The 18166-nt window shown below is 40.6% G+C and overlaps 1 protein-coding gene across 1 annotated transcript in view; it reads right to left on the bottom strand.

Annotated features, from left to right (window-relative positions):
• The window catches only part of EIF4G3 (eukaryotic translation initiation factor 4 gamma 3), a 161208-nt gene that overhangs the window by 90104 nt on the left and 52938 nt on the right, over positions 1-18166 (bottom strand). Inside the window, exons 6-10 of the mRNA XM_019512006.1 lie at positions 17184-17297; positions 13056-13088; positions 3409-3429; positions 2381-2560; positions 1633-1747 (exon numbers count right to left, since the gene is read on the bottom strand). Of these exons, the coding sequence (XP_019367551.1) occupies positions 1633-1747; positions 2381-2560; positions 3409-3429; positions 13056-13088; positions 17184-17297 (463 nt within the window). The remainder of the gene's footprint in view (positions 1-1632; positions 1748-2380; positions 2561-3408; positions 3430-13055; positions 13089-17183; positions 17298-18166) is intronic.

Raw genomic sequence — 18166 nt, forward strand, 5'->3', positions numbered from 1 at the left:
GGGGGGGGGGGGGGGACAACACTTATAGGTGACAGGACCAACATGCAAGGCTTGGCCACGGCAGGTGAGGGAGGGAGTCATGTATGCTAACAGAGCTTTTGACAGGGAGCCAGAGAGAAGAGTCTGCTTCCTCTTAGGAATGAATATTACTGGTTTTTAAAAGTTAAATATAATATTTAGGTTTGGAGTTCACAAAACTACTCTTAAGAAAAAAGTGCATGCCTGTCTTTGCTCACACAAGTCACACTAACGGTCAACATTTAATTTCTTATTACAGACCTGTTACACCTGGAGAATTCCCACAAAACGTCTTTGGCCATCCAAACTCCCCCACAAAAAGCTCACTTTTTCCTTCCACAAAATAGATCCCTTGAAATGGCCGAATGATTTATTAACCTTTTCTATTATTAGCAAATTGATCATAAAGCTGTCAAGATGTTCTGAATGCTCTCCCTGTTCCTGCCATATTTGATTCAAAAGGTTATTTGTGCAACAAATTTAAGCCTATAAGACGCTCAGAAGCAGTTCAATTTGACTGACAACCCAGGTCATGCAGCTTTGTTTTTTCTCTGTTTCTAAATGCCAAATAGAAGGTAGGGCACGATGGCACCTTAGAGACTGGTTCAGAAAGGCATGAGCTATTGTAGCCCGCAACCTACTTCATCTTGTGCTAGTGTACAAGCTCAAGCCTCTCTAAACTGGCTAGTCTCTAAGGTGCCACCCTTCCCTACCTTCAGGCTAACATGGGTCATTTTTCAGCCATTTGACCAAGGCTCATCTGTATCAGAGTTCTGTCAGCATTGCTCTGTTAGCTATGACTATAAAAAGCTCTGCTGGCAAAATCCCCAATGTTGATGCAGCTCTGCTTGCAGAAGACCTCTGCTGCTCAGGAAAACTAATGGAGCTCTGCCGGCAGATGAATTCGTCTGTTGACAGCGTTGCATCTACGTGAGGAGGTTTGCTGCCTTGGCTCTGCTGTGGCAGCTGCAGCTGTAGGACAGCTAAGGAGGCTGAGCCGTGTCCTGTGGATTTAGCTCTGCCAGAAGAAGCTTTTCTGCCTCTAGTTATGCCAGCTCTCCTGAACAATGCGCATTCTGCTGGCAGAAGCCACCTTCTGCCAGCAGAGCGGCAGCCATGCCGGAGGTTTTGTCCACACACAAACTGGCTATAGGATGCAATCTTTTCACACCCAGTAGCCACTGTAACTCTACCAATGGAGCTTTGTTATGCAGATAAGGGGCTAAGAAATGTTAACTGCTACATTGCTATGCATGTAGTCAGTGCTCAGTTTAATGGAACTGGCACTATCAGGCATTTTTACAATGCATTAATAAATAATGGTGACTGAACGGCGATTAAAAAATAGCAAATACTCTTCTTCACACAACGTTAAGTGCAGCCATTCCCAAGTGCTCATGCATACCAAAACCGGCTAGCGTGAATCGGAGGACTGAATAATAAGGACATGTTCAATTTGAGCAGCTATATGGGATTCAAACAAGTGCCCAGGAAATGGAATAAAAATATTTAAACAGATCTAACACAATAAGAACAAACCAATAAAACATGATCACCTACGGAAATCCCACCCCCAACCCCCATCAGTACCACAACAACCCCTGCCCTGCTTACCATAAGCATTGGGGAATTCTCCAGGACCCGGTCCTGGATAAAATGGGCCTGGCCCTGGTGGCTGAACAGGATACTGCTGCGGAGGCCCCACGTACGGAGGACCGCTATGACGATACTGGGGAAGAGAATTACAAGGAATTTACAGATAACTGGCAAACAACATGGTGTCATACATGGAAGCTGCAGTTAACCAGGTTAGCAAACCCCCCCTTCCCCCCTCCCCAAACAACCCAACCATAAGAATGAGATGATGAAACCCTGCTAAACAGATTCAGATTGCTTGCCTGCCAAAAAGGATGTCATAAGGATGAAATGCAAGCTGCGTAATCTGAGGCAAAGACATGCAGGAAACCAGAGCTGAAATGCACAATACTCAACTTGATTTCTGTAATGCAGTAAGCTCATGAAGCCCAGTGCTTTATAGCAACAGCACAGGTATTAAATCAGTTCAAGTACATTTATGGTACTAGATATTTTCTAATAGTTTAGTTTCTCATGATCTCTTTTAGGAAAAGGAAAATATTTCATCTAAAATATAAAAAGATAAAGTTTATGATTACCAACTCCCCTCTCTTCCCCACCCTCTGCCAAGCCAGAGAAAGGGACATTTAATGAAGTAGAGCTTATGCTGCTAACTCTATTAGTTTTCTCTCTCCACCCTTTCCTACAGTCTTTGAGGATGGCCTTTTTTAAACCCAGGTGCATTACTCAGCTGTAATAGGTTCCAAGTGCCTAGGCAATATATTACCTGCGGTATACAGTACTGGGGGCCCTGGGGCATTGGATACGGCATTGGCAGATGGTTAACCATCATGATGTGTTGGTTGGTTTGATACACTGCAGTTGGTGTTTGCGCACCAGGACGGATGGAAGGGCTGCTGTTCTGGATGGTAGCTCTTGGAGGCTGTATTTGAGGCCTCTGAAAAAACTGGGGGAAGGGAAGCGGGGGGAAAAGGTCATTTTCCCTGAAAAGTTAAAGTAGTTTCAACATCAAATAACAGCAGAAAAAAACCCCATAGTATTATTAAGATGAAACATTCAAAGAGTTGCCACACATTCAGAAAACTGAAGGACCATGTTTATTAATCTTTAGATATGAGCTCCATATGACAACCCCCAGTTTTAAAAAGCACAAAGAAAGAAAAAAGCAGTTTGAATAAAAGCAAACTCTCAAGCTCTGATTTGTAACCATACAACCATTAGTTTGTGTCTACTGAATTATATGCACAAGCTTTCAGCCCGGTGGTAAATGGAAAGGATTCTCCGCTAAATATATATTTTACAGGCTGGGGCTATTGCAGAAAGGTCACCTTTACAAGAAATGTGCTACAGGAGTAAAAGACCAAGGAAAGTGCTCCAAAAGAGCTAACATCCAAACAACTAGGAGGGGATCACAGATATCCCAATACCTACCCTCTTTGTCTGACTAAAATTCTGAATGAGCCATTTGTCCTGCATTCCTTCTTCAAAAGGGCGGCAACCCCTTCCCGAGTTGCACCAATTTTTTCCATCACATCTGCATGAAATAATCCACCATACAAGTGTAGCCCATACTCAAAGACCCAGGAGAAAAGCAACCTGGTGAAATATGTTGCTCAGATCTCACTCTCTTAAGACAGGCACCAGCATCCACGGAGGGAGTCATGGAAGACTGACCTCCTACTAAAACCTTAATAGCCCTAAAAACTAAATAGGTAAGATATGCATCTGACAATAATACATTCACTATATGATATAGAGACATTTATGCCATGCAGAACCAGTAGTTAAAATTACCTGAATGGGTCTGAATCCTCCCTTCAGTAATGAAGCAAGAAAGCAGCAGGAAACAGAAAGAAAGCCAATGGAACAGCTTATAGATCAATAGGAAGGGGTAGGTTATAACATGCACCCTAATGCACACTGTTTCATTAATCTTTTTCTCCAGCTTTCTGTAACAGGTTAAGTCAAACAGCACGAAAATACTGAACCGATATGAAATAATCTTCTATCAGAATTCCAATGGCACCAAATACATTTTTTTCTAAAACATCTTACGCTGAATAAAATATAATTTAAAAAAAAGAATTTGCAGCAGACAGGGTACTGGAGGAAGATTTTATGTTCTTAACGTCAAGTTTTTCTTTCCCTTTCCTAGCCCTTTAGAAAATCCAGAAGTGGCGTTATGTGCCAAACAGCAGTAAGCCATGCTCAGCCCCTGAACCTGATCTCCAACTCTGCACCAAGGCTGGGAGAACAGGAGACACTGTGTATTCAGCTGTTAAGCAGAAGTAAGATAAACACATATCACTCTACAAACAAGACTGCTGCTTTATCCAGTGCAATAAAGCAAGTGGTCAATCTGTAGTTAACTATGAGCAGGCAGAGGGGAGGGTCGATGGCTACGGTGGAGTGGGGAGTTGGACTGTGCTTTTCTAGCCCAATTTTGGCCTGTATAATTTACGGTGTATTCACTGTGAGGGGTAGGAGCAGAGTGGAAGGATCCTGGGATACGTCTGGGCCAGAAAACAACAGCAGTGATAATAAACAATCCCTGCTCCTTCTTGAAGACTGGGTGGAAGCTAAGCAGCTTCTCTATTGACCGATTTCTCCAGGCAAATCAGTGTTTTCTCCCTGTGTCTGAACTCCAGCTAAAATGAAGAACCAGCAAAAAAATTCTTACCAAACCAATTAAATCTGGCTGAAGAACCATACCATTAATCACACTCTACAAGATGTTTTGAATCAGAAGTTTTAATTATTTGGAAAGAAAGCAGTGGTGATGAAGATGAAAGACAAAAAGACCAAATTATAGCCATGTTGATGCGAGTATAAACAAGGTGGTTGCCTAGATATGGGGGGTACGGGTGTGTGGGGGGGGTGGAAATACCTCTAGATGTATAAGAAAATGTGCTACATTCATGCTGATAGTGCCTGTAATTTGCATGTCATCCAGTGTTCAGTGAGACCAGACAGAGTGAAAACAAATATAACCTCATCCCTGTCCCCAGAGCTTCTATCGAACACTTTAATTTCTACAACCTCTTGCAATTTCAAAAGTATCCCCCAAATCAGGACTCCCCAAAGACAGGCTACAACAGGCAGGTAAGTAATGTTCAAAGATGATGGTCATAACTCTAGTTATTCTTCAGGTGTCAGCAACTGGCTTACAAACATGGGGTTATTTCTGGCCCACCAGCTACTTGCAGTGGATCCTCTCAGTCGGGCATTGGGGGGGGAAATCAAACAACCCAATAACCAGTAAATAGAGATAAAAGTTTTTGTATATGATCATGGTAACAAGAGACTGGAGACTGAATGTCGATCTCTTTATCACTACATTGGCTAGCCAGAGTTTTACAGTCTTCTAAATCAGTATGATTCTACAGGCGAAGAAAAATTAACACAGTTTGTACATTTAAAGTATAAAGATTCTGGTCATCTGCCACTGGAAAAGACATGTTAAAATTCTCCAGTAAAAGTCCCTCCATCCTCAGGAGCAATGAACAAGCCTGTTGGCAAACATGCAATACAGACCACTGACACGGGACAAAAGAAACTCATGGAACTGGAAAGCACTAATTTGGGGGTGTATTTTCATGAGGGTCACCAGGACTCAGTGCATTGAAAAGATCACGTCGAGTTGTCTCTAAAGTCACAGGGATGAAATGCTGAACAAAGTCTGCTTCCAAGAAAACAAGCTGGCTCTTCTCTGCGCTGTGACAGGTGGGATGAAACTGCACTTTGGACCAAAACATGGTGCGTTCCACAGCACGTGGAGTATTTAGCAAGCTTGCTCCGGCCTCGTTAACTATTACACAGGTGTGTCTCCCTCTGCAATTCTGCAGTAAAAATGAGCCCCCCAGTGAGAAAAGCACCAGGGTTTGAGAAATTGCAAACTATCTGTTGTAGCAGAAATACCTAAAAGCCAGTTATAGTTCTGGGCAGGAAGAAGAGAATTAAGAGCAAGATGATTTCATTACTTATAAAACCACAGATATTAGGAAATCAAGGAAGCTGTGTGCATTTAAAAGCAGTAGGAGACAGGAATCAAACCCACTGCTTCAAGTAATAAATAATGTGGTCATAGCTCTTGTTCTAAAGCCTGTAAGTGAAAGCTCTCTGGAGGAATTAATTTAATTATTTTTAGCTATAGCAATGCTACCAAATGAAAAATTAAGCCCTTAATTCTAGAGAAAGGCAGAAATCCACAAGGGCAGTGAACAGTTCATTTGACCTCTATGTAGGTTCCACGATGGTCAAAATGAGTAAGTCCTAGTTAGAACATTTTATAGACTATCATCTCCTCACCTCTCCCAAGTTAAGTGGCCAATGTTCAAAACTGCTTTTTAATTACACTGTTGCGCAGCTCCGATTTGCTAACAGTTCAAATGCCACAAACGAACTTGCAAATATGAGTACATATAAACTAGGCAGAAGTACCGTAAATATTATGTAAATAGTGCAGCCACGACAAGAATGACAACATTCAAAATGATGGCTGACACTGCACTGTTTCTTCCACTGTACGTAGCTAGAGCATCAAAATATACATATTATGTAATCAGGGCTAATATTTACAAAATACTAAACCATGGCAATGTTTTTGTTAGAAATTCTCCACACCATCAACCGTTCCTTAACCACCCCCAAATAATTCCTCCTAGGCCTTATATCTAACAAGGCTTTAATTAATGTGAAAGACATACTACAATAATAGTTGCACAAACTTGGAAAATATTGTCTAGCATGTTTACAAACACTGAGCCTCAAACCAAATGTTTCTAATGCACAAACTCATAAAGGTGCTTTTCCTCAGGCAGTACAAATGTAGCCTTTTAATCACAGCTTCATTACTGGGTTTTTTCTTTTTCAATTAAAAATCACTTCTCAACTACACGAAAAACAAAAGATATAGAACAGCTCCATATCTGGGGTATGTGTAAACAATACAGAGCTCTTACCTAAGAACTGTTATCCTTACAAAGTGAGGCAGGTATCATTATGCCCATTTTACAGATCAGGAGACTGAGGCAGAGGGGGGAAATAACCTGCCAAAGATCACCCAACAGGCCAGTGGCATTCTTCCAAGACCTAGTACCCTGCCCCACATATTAGGCTTCACTGTGAACACAGAATTGGAAGGAACCACAAATATATCCCTTGTTGTAAACAGCTCTAAATCTTTTTGAAAGTAGTTTTTTGCTCCTCCACTAACATGAAAAGGCTCTTCCAGAGATTTATTCTGATGGCTAGAAATCTTTTAAATTTCAAGCATAAATTTATTCACGACAAGCGCATACCCATTTACTCTTGGGCCAACACTATCCTTCTAGACAGCAATCTCATTGTCCCATAGCCAACATTTTGCTAGGTTAAGCAAGCCAGACTCCTATCTTCTCTTGTAAGGCAAGCTCTCCATTCCCTGGATCACTGTAATAGGCTTTCTTTGCACCTGTCCCAGTATGAGCCTTCTATATGACGTCTCATCTCATCAGGACCTTAGACCATAGCATCAAAGCTGCCTTTTCTTACAGAAAAAAAACCTCTTGTGGCATGTTCCAGGATCACGTTTGCCTACTTCGCAGCCCAATCACACTGGTGGCTCATAGTCATCTTATGATCAACCAGTATACCCAGGTTGGTCTTCTCAGTCATTTACAGCTAATGAGCTCCCAGCAAAGAGAGAAAATTCTTATTAGCCACTGGAGTCCAAGCTCCCAGCTAATACAGGAGATCCTTATTAGTCACTGGAGTCCAAGCCCCATTTCTATTCCATCTACTAGAAGTCGAAACCTGTGCCACCTTTTGCCCCAAAACCGTGTCTCACCTTAGAAGAGCTCCCCAATTCTACCCAGGTAGGTCCCTTGCTCTGATATTCTCCAAGAGTGCCTCCAGAGTGCATAAGCACTAAGGAGGGAATCACCTACAAAAAATGCTAGGTGCAGCTGTTTGTACGAAGCCTTGATCCCCAGATGTCCGACCTGGGGCTGCACATTACCTGCCTCAATCATTTCACAATTCAAATCACTTCAGGGCAATTTGATTAAAAAAAAAAATCCAGATGCTTTCACTGAGGCTGGACTGCAAAGGAGGGAAGGGATGCAAGAGACAAGGACCAGAAAGAGAACATGCAAAACAGAGCCCAACTTTGTAGCCCAGAAGGGAGGGCACTCCACTAGAAGGGAGTCCTGGTTTCTGCTTCTAAGGGTGCTTATACATTTTGCATTGAATAACCACTGGATAAAATACATGGGAGCAGAACTAAGGACTCCCTGCTTTCCAAAGGATTGCCTCATGCACTAGATCACAGATTTATGCTCCCTCTTGTTTTCTCTCCTTCTGGCTACCATCTCAGCTTTACCATGAGCAATGGAAGATATCTTTCAAGCCGGCTGGTTCCGGCACCTTCCTGGGAAGTGGGAATTCAGGTCCCCACTTGCCTGACAAGTGCCTAACCACCAGCCCACTGGGCAAATGTGGGTGGATCTTCCTTCTCCACCACCAGAACTGCTACTATTGCTGCTACCTCTTCTAAGGTGTTTACAGTTCAGATGAAAGGGTAGATGAAAAACAGCTTTTTCATGGACTTGAACAGGATGGATTAGAATTGCATTTAGAGATCTAGTCACCCAAAACACACTATGCCTCACCTGGTCATCTAGTAAATGGAATAGGATCTGGCCTTAAAAATGTAAGACTTTGTATTTTGTACTACTGTTTGTCCAGTTTTTATTACTCCAGCCATTCCTGTATGATATCCCAATTTTCCCCTGTATTAATGCTGCTTCTAACTCTGTCATCACCATATTTCATTAGCACATTCTTATTTTTTGTGTCAACATTATGAGTGGAAATATTAAATAAGGAGTCCCAAGACAGATGCTCAAAGACCTCCACTAGCAATCCCTCTCCAGCACAATGATTCCCATTTCAACAATGGGTGCATCTACATGAGACAAAACTCGTGCTAACACGCTACCACGCAGTGCTATTAGGCTACTGCACAGTAAACCTCACTAAAACTCTGTGCGCCAGTGCTACTTCACAGTGGAACAAGTTATTGCACATTGATTTAGTGCTTGGTTCTCCAAGTACTAAATGTAATGCACAGTAACTACGGCACACAAATGAACATGTAGACACACTCACTGTTTCTTTTATCTGCCTTATAACAAATTCCTTCTCCACCTCATAAGTCTTGTATTAATCTCCTTCTTCTCTAGTTTGCCCAAGTCTTCCATGGAGCAACAAATCAAACGCTTTGCTCAAGCACAGGCAGACTCTACAATGTGCTCCCTGTCCAGAAAAATCAGTTATTTTCCTCAAAGAAAGGTATCAAATTAACCTAGCATAATTTACTTTTGGTGCACCCATGCTGCATTGTATCCTGTCCTCCCTTTACCCTGTGTCTAGCAGGAGTAACAAGAACAAGCTAGTTTATTTAGTCTTTCAGATATAATACACATCAGACACTAGCCTATACATTTCTGGTCAAATGAATTGACAACTGTAACAGGATTGCCACAAATTAAGCCTTGCAGCCTCTCAGAGTGCCACTCCGATCCCATCCCTGCCCAATCCACTGCTCTTTCTGTTCCTGCCCCCTACTGCCCCAGTCTGCTGTGTGCCACACACAGAGGTTGCCCATGCCACATGTGACACCTGTGCTGCAGGCTGGCCACCCCCAGTGTAGAGGAAGTAACACCCCCCACCCCACCACCACCTGCTTCCCAATCCAACCCCGCATAGGAGAGGCCGCACACCCCAGCACTCTCACAAAGTAACCACGCAGTTGCTGACAAAGGAGATGGAACCAATTGAAAAATACATAAATATTTATAAGTATAAAATATAAAAATAGCTTATCATTGGGATGAGATAATGGCGGCACTACTGAAACGCTGAATCCCTTGCTGATCTAATAATGCTGACAATTTATCGGGCAGTTACTAACTTGACTCTCAAGCAGGTCTTTGGAGAAGCAATCAAAGGAAGTCAAGGAACAGGACTGAGAGGGAGCATTCTGGTACTTCTCAGACTATAAATACTTTATGAAAATCATTTACAAGCCATGGTAAAACGACATGCCGTCACAGATGAGTTCCTCCCCCCATTTGGTCAATCTAAGAGAAAGTTCTTGACGTCACAGTTCTGATCAGCTGGAAGACAGCAGACTCTGTTATAAATGTAAAGGGGCAAATAAACCATATTTATTGTTAAAAAATACCACGCTAATATAAACAACTCCTACTTGATTCTTAATAGAATACGTTAAGATTTTAGGGAAAACATGCCTGTTAATATAAATGCCACAGGAAAAAAATTAAAGTGATTTTGGCAACAGCCTCTGATCAGCTTTACTAGCTCTAGGCTGAAAGCAATATTACATGAAAAGCACTTGTGTAAATTGTGCAAAGACTATACTAACCTCAAGCTAAAATTGGACAAACTAAAGCTCTGCAGCTAGGAAATTAGCCGTATGATGAAGACAGTAATGTCAGAAAGGGAAAGAAAATGTCTCAGTTTATGCTCAGCCTTATTTTTGTTTCTAATTCTATTGGCTTTTTATGAACATCCATTTTAAAGTCTTTAAAAAAATTAAAGGCTACTTAAAATTTCTGACTTCCATGTAGAAGAAAACTACACAATTCAATTTTTTGCCTTTTAAAAATCAGGGTCAGAAGCATTAAAATGGCTCATTCTCCACAAACAAACACACATATAAATAGAGGAATATCAAATTACAGATCTATAACATCAAAACTAGCAAGAGTGGCCTGGTTGGCTTTTCTGCCAGAGTCCCCGATTTGAACACAGGCTCTGGCATTTAAAGAAAAACACAAATTGACAGTGCTTTTAAAGATATATTCTTCAAACAAGTTATACTGCCATTTTGCCTAATTCCAGAAGGTGAAACTTTGCCACAGTTCCTCCAACAAGTAAATTGCTGGGATCAAAAACAAGAGTTGCAACACTTTAAAAAAAAACTCCTAGTCAAAATCAGGGCAGCTATTTTCACTTGACTTGGGTTACTGTTTACTTAGAAAACATTAGAACTGGACAAGAGGTCATGAAATCACATGCACTTCTACAGCATCCACATGAGTGTAACAGAACTTACAGGTTCATAATATTTATTTCAATACGTTCTTATAAAGTTTCCAATCCCTTCCAGATCATAAGTCATGCTAATTTCAACATATTGATGATATAATAAATTACAGGAAAGAGCATTAAAATAATACTCCGTATCATATCAATTCAAAAGTACACGGAATCAATAAATGAGAGATGCAATATACCCATAATGATACAAAAAACTTAAATTTAAAATAAACACTTGTCCTTTCTGATATTGCTTTTGAAGACCAGAATCCTATTTTTTCCAGGTATCTGTTGTAGCAAAAGTTGATGCCCACTGTGGCAACTTTCATTATTTGATATATGTTTTTCATTAAAAAGATCTCAATATCTCAATTTAAGATCTAAAAGTAACTACTGAGTAATTAAAAAAATAACCACTAGACTAAAGAACATGCAAACAAGCGGCATGTAATTTTTTTTCAGTTCATGTGGGAATAACAATTTATGTTAGTCTCAGGATTCCCAATATGAGCAAGCAACATTTTCACGCATCATCTCCATGCCTAGGGTTAGATTCTCTCCAGCCCTATGGCCCTTTTGCATTAACATAATAAAAACTCCTCTAGAAACTAAGCATACAGCTAGCCTCAGGAGTAGAGAATTACAAATAACTTGTCTGCAGCCCTTCTCTTCCACCTGCTTTGTTCTCCCAAACATGTGAAAAGCTCTGTCCAGTGCATGTAGAGTACAGCTGAGAACCTAGGCCTAAGTATTAAACAAATGCTATTATAGGATAGATGAATAAGTACTGATCTTTAGTGATTCTGTAGTCTATTTTTACCGTCTGCTGCTATAAATGATCTTAACATTATGCGTAAAGAGTATCAAAGGACAATTTCTTCTTTACATGGGGTATGTATGTATGTATGTATGAGAGACAGCAAGTGCAATGCGTCACTATTTCCTTTCTAAATGCTTTTGTCTTCTCTATTCTAGAAGGCGTACCTTCCAAATATTGCTCTCTATGTCAGAAACAACAAAGGTATCTGTCTAATTTTCTCAGTACCTGCACCCATTAATGGACTTACCTGTTATCTTTAGACAGTACTTCTACCTTCCATCACTTTCAACAGGGGAGGCAGAAAAGTCCCTCTCTCTCTATGTTATACTACTACTGCTCAAGTTATCACGAGTGAAAGAAGGCCAATGTAATAGCTCCCTGCAAAGGCAAACCCTCTTGACTAAGTGGCTGTTTTTGTGCCACTGAACTCATGGGACTTTCTCCATTCACTTTAGTGGGAGCAAGACTGGTCGTCATAAAACACATGAGACAGTAACAATCAAACCCAAAATCTTCCCCCTGCTCAATGCCAGGTATATGGGAAGAGTAACTTTAGTAGGGGTGAAATAAAATACAAGAGAGCTGAAAGATGGTAAGTGAACACCAGAAACTTTGTGTAAGCCATGATCCAATCCTTGCATATTGTTCATGACAGTGAAAAGATCACTTTAATGTTTCCAGCAACTTTACAGTGTAAGTGCCTTTCAGTTTCATACAGACTGCGTATCTCCCCTCTTGCCTTTTCAAGCAGAGAAAAAACAGTTACCACCTTTGATTCAAAAGCTAAAGCTAAGCTGCAAAAGGTATTATCTTTCTCTTTCTTGCAATAAATTCTATATTTGGAAAGATAATACCACAACTATTTCATATTTTCCTTTCTTTTTTTTTTTAAGTGACTTAAATTATATCACAGTTAAGTGGGTCTCTATAAAGCTTATATTAGTCACTGGAAATAATACATAGATCCCAAGATATTCAACATTACTATCGTGTTACTTTATACAACAAACAAGTGATAGAAAACCCAGAGGGCAGCATATCCCCCAAACCTCTGTCAACTAACAAGTCATATATGCATCATTAAAAGGCCTTAGAGTTTAAAAGCTAAAATTCCCAAAGGGATTTGAATCCCCAATTCCCATTAAGCTCTGTGAAGTCAGTGTCCTAAATCCCTAGTTACCTTTGATAATGCCATCCAAAGTTTCTAGCACATTTCAAGGAGTCTCAAAATACAAGCAGACGTAAAAAATACCTAGCAGTAGTCTCTATGTTTTCTCCTTTGCTAAGCAGATGTTGTAAGTGGGATTGTTAATAAGCGCAGTGAAATAAATTAGGTGTCAAAGCATCCCCTTACATTTTGTTAGCTGGGGTTACAGCAGATACTAGTATCTAAAATGGATCTGGCCCATGAAGCAAGCCCCTCCATTCTTTGAATTAGTAGGTGAATAATCTCCAAGCACCCCCCACCGCCAGCAGATTAGTTTAGGGTGATAATGAAGGGGCAAGGGTACTGTACCTGGTGATGGGCAGGTCGAGGCCCCGCTGCAAACTGAGGAAAGGCGGGAGAAACAAACACAAAAGGAAAGGCACAAAGAGTCAGAAACACCACAACAACCACCAAAATGTCACACTCTATGCAAAATAAACCCACAAGAAAGACCACACACAGTCAAAGCTTTGCTGCAGGACAGTGACAGACAGGTACTAAGATATAACAGGTTAACACCACTGTAGGATAGTGTGCTGCCCAAGAGCTGGGAGAAAGACAGCCAAAGCTGCTAGTCATCTTCAAGGCACACTCCTGAATAAATACAAACATTTACAATACACTCCAGAGAAAAAGCTTAAATACTAAGTGCAGAATATTTAAAAATTATGGCAACGAGAGATGCTTAAAAGTGGTTTGACTCCAACTCATTCTGAAGTACTGGAGAGTGTGGAGAAGGGACAATTCTGCTTATGCAGCAGATAAGAGTCAGGTAGGCACTTCTAATGTCTTGCAGACTACAGAGAATACATGAGTGTATCTGCAAGACAAACAAGACTAATTAACATTAATGTGCCCATACACAGTGCATTTCATCTTTGAAGCATTTTACAGACATTAACAAAATAACCCTCTCTACCTGACTCTGTGGTAGGTACATAATTGTCTCCCCATCCTATAGCTGGGTATGTGGAAAAAGGGAAGTTAATCCCCGATTTGTCCAAGGGTACAGGGTATAATCGACAGAATGCAACAGCTCGTTTCCAGGACCACGCTCACTTTACTGAACTACTTCCCACCCTTTCACATTACACTAGGGAAATGAATTCAGAATTAACATGCTCGATAAACATTTAAAGCATTTTCTGATAATTAGCTGATTGTTAAAATATAAATAAAAATGAATGCAAGAAATGGAAAATATAAATAAAAATGAAAAGGTATCTTAGCAGAAATCAAGTTAGATATTTAATCCCTTAATTCTCAGGATATTCAGCAGAACTACAATGTTCCTTCTAATGACAACAGATAATCTATTGATAATTGCTCAAGTACTTAGACAGAGGGCGTGTCTACGTGTCGCCATATGGCGACAGTGTTACTGCACCACGTTTCAGTCCTTCCTTTTGGAAGTACTAAAACATGGCACAGTAACCATCTGTACTGCGCCATACGGGTGGCGCGTGCAAAGATCTCCCTGCTACGTCGTCGTAGCAGCATGCTGTAAGTGGGGAGCGCACCGCTACAGTGACACAGCTAGTGATCACATGCAGACTCACGTGATCGCTGTCACCGTAGCACCCACAGTTGTAGCACCATAGGGCAACGTGTAGATGCGCCCAGAGTTTACGAAACGAGATCCAACAGTGAGTTTTTAATCACAGCAGCAAAATCACTAGGCACTTCTGTATGGTTCTAGTTTTGCCTGCCAATAATGTAAGGCCTAAAGGAAAGCAACCCATGCAGTACAACTCTGCTAATGGATAGTATACGTGCAGAGACTGATTTATAACACTTTCTTCTCCTGTGCCACCACAGGTTTTAAAACAGGATTTAATAAAGACCACAAAGGGGAGAGAATTGCACCTATCAGTGAAGTCTGTAAATATCATAAAATGCATCCATGCCAGGTAAACGATGCTTCATAGGTAATGAAGGCTTCCAGTTATTACATGTTTCTTCCCATAAGTAGGAAAAAGAAGAAGAGGGGGAGCAAAGTGGGGAGGAGTTTAGTTTACAGCCCCATGTCATTGCTACTTAATGTTCCTAACACTATCATATACAAGAGAAAGAAAACATAACCAAAAACAGAAGTGTTCTCTACTCAAGTTTTTTAAGACTATTTAAAATTGACTACATTTAAAATGTTCACGTAGAAATCTATACCGTGACTTAATCTACAGCCTGCACTTATTCCCCCTAATTTCTTCTCAGCATTACAGATGAATAAGAAATAGGCTATGTACACCTAGTCTATTTCTAGCATAAGACTATATATCAATTCATAAACTATAAACAGTTCTTCCTCATTAAACAATCTTCTCTGCAACATTTCCACTAAGCCTCAGGTCTCTGAAGTGAGCAATTTCAACTCATCAGAACAAAAAACTAAAATTTCAGCTATATCACCAACAGTTTACAGAGGCACCAGTACACAACAGCTTCTACCCATCTCCCAAACTTTTATTTGTAGAGAGGACAGTGGCTTAACTGATCCTCCTATCCCAGTGGGAACTGGAGACTATGATGAATTTAAGAAGGGAATACATTAATTTCAATGCAAGTAAGTTTGTGCACAGGAAGAACTCCTCAAAAGCAGTTTGGGTTTTATTTCCTCCGTCTCGCATGTGACAAAAAAGGGTTAGTCTTCCCCTGACATACAGAGGGCACCAACATAAACCTTTCCTGATGGGCTACAAAGTTCTATGTTTATCCACCAAAGAAAGAGGAAGTAGTAATTTGTTTAAAAAACACTACAAAAGATAACTGTGGGATGCAGAACTCTAGGTTGATCAACATGAGATCTGAAGTACCTGTCTTATCACTGTGCCCCAGGCGCGTTTTATTTTATCAGCTCTAAAATAAGAGTTGGAAATTTACATCTTATGAACACTGAAGCCAAATATATATTCCAGGAGTAAAATGTAATACATGTTACGAGGAAAAATAAATAAAACGAAACCTCAAAGTTAGTGAAAAAAATCCCCTAGTCTGTTTTGCACTGGTCACCATTGGCTATAAAATTTTATAATCCTGGTTGATAAAATTCCTTTTGGTAGCTGTAAGCAACAGAACAAACTGTAGTCACTGCTGGCTCAGATTAAAAATAGACATTTTGTTTTTTCTTTCAGATGAACATAGTAGATATAAAGGAAAACAGCCTTCTGTGAAAACTGGATCCCCACATGCTTATTGGTCTTGCTCTCAAACCCTCTTGTGCACAGCTGGCAACTGGGCATGTTCTACACGTCAACAGTGATCTGGTACATTGTACCAAGTCATCTGAAAATAACCACTTCTTATGGTTTAGTGCAGCACCTACTGGATACCTTTCTTAGACTGCATCTTTCAGCAGGTCCTCCAGGTTGGACAAAAATGGCTTTTAACTAGATTAGTGATGAGGGCTGGGACTGGCAATACGAAATGGGAGTAAATTGTTAATTATACTTGGACTGACAGTCTTAAAAAATCTTTCCCCAAACTGGAACTGAACTTTGACGTTCTAGGTATCACACAGAAAAGACACTACAAAATCTAATGGGAAATTATATGAAGCCAGTTGGATTGCAAAGGCAGGTGTCCAGGAAAGAACAGAAAAGCCTATATTGTGCAATCGCCAATGGCCCTTTTATGCATAAACAGAATGGAGTAAGCCTTGGCTGCTCCAAGAAGCCCTGTTAGGATCACTTTATTAGTGAAACAGCCTATGTATCCTCACCAGCTGTGTGATGGACTACACTATGCTATGGAATCCCAGGATGGCAAAGGAGTTACCTTGCCACCTTCCTCATCCCTTCTTTACCCTCCCCTCGAGTACAAAAAAAGTAAAAGTAAGAGTAAATAAAACCCCAGAACAAAACGCAAGAGTAGGAGAGGACCAACTAGTCTTGCATTTGTTTGAGGGGGGATGAGGGGGAAGGTGTAATGAAATGTTATATGTGCGATTTTTAGTAATGGGGTGATAATGGTCACTAGCAGAGCAGATGGCAAAAACTGCATATATCATAGTTGAAAAAAAATAGTTTATGACCACAGAAAGATGGCTGACAACTGCAGGCAAATTCCAGCTCAGTATTTCCTCTAATAATGGGATAAAACATCTACAAATTTTATAAATTTTCAGCTAATTTTTCTGAGTGTCATTCTTAAAGCGTAAACCCAAATTCTTCCTATTGGTGTTGTGAAAAATCAGACCCTCCCAAATCATTCTTTCATCATTTTAACCTGGCAGAAACTGCCACGGTATTTCATGCTTTTAACAAAGAAGCAATCAGTGCATTTCTGTAGATCAGCCAACAAAAAGATGTGGTAAAAAAAAAAAAAGAGGCAAAAAACCCCAAAAACAAACCCAAAACCAAAAGGAACCAAACAAATGAAAAAACACTGCCACAGGCACAATTGCCTGCGAGAAGGAGTACAGTTTGTTATATTGCTTACAATGCAGTATTTTATCCAGCCTCTTCCAGCCAGGGACCTGTAAACCGGACTCTGTTCCAAAACCTTCCTCCTCTTCCAGTTGTCTGTGCAATGTATTGGCACTGTTCTGCTGGGCTGTCAAGAAAACTGGTTTAGAGATGCGGCTCTTCAGTCAGGTTTTGCTCCAAGTTCTAACCATGTAAATTTACTTTTGCTTTGCAACAACTAGAGATAAAGAAGATGATTGATTATACTTACTGAGAAAAGATTTTTTTTTTACCATCAATAGCCCATATTACTGATTAGAATTTGGACTAATGAGCTGGGAGGTCTCTGTCCAGTTACAAACACGAAGCTGCTCACACCACAAAAACACCATAAAAACTGGCATTAATTGGCGCTCTCAGCACAGAGGTCAACAAGCTTCAGAGACTAACTTTTCTCCTAGAGGTGACACTTCCAAAAGAGCAGTAAGGTACACTGACAGGCTTATATCTGGGGGAAGCTTGCCCTGTACTATACCTTTTATGTGGATAAACGGAAGACTTCTGTCTCAAAGGCTTCCAGGTGCCACCCTTCAGCAGCATTCATCTCATTCTAAACAGAGAAGAGTGCTGGGGATAGTGCAGTGGTTTCATATGTAACCAAAGTGCTATGATGCAGGTAAGGCAGATTCACAAGAAACACTGGGGCTGCTGCTCCCTGGGCTAGCTGCGGCTTCAGGTAATGTGGAGATGATCTATCCTGCTTCCAAAAGTAGGAAGAAGCAGGTGATGCTGCAGGAGAGCTTCCTAATATCAGGTGGAACTGCACTATAAGCATAGATTTCCCAAACAAGAGGCTGGCTGAGGGAACCAAAGTCCTACAACAGCAGAACAGTATTACAATATGCATAAAAGAAGGTTATAGAGGACAACAAAGTCCAAAGTTTGAAGACAAGGGGATTATCACAAAATGGTTTTGAGTCTCAGAAACTCCATATTATGTTACATGTACATACAAAC

Source organism: Gavialis gangeticus, unplaced genomic scaffold (genome assembly GCF_001723915.1).
Source record: "Gavialis gangeticus isolate Ggan-Ray unplaced genomic scaffold, GavGan_comp1, whole genome shotgun sequence".
Taxonomy (NCBI): domain Eukaryota; kingdom Metazoa; phylum Chordata; order Crocodylia; family Gavialidae; genus Gavialis; species Gavialis gangeticus.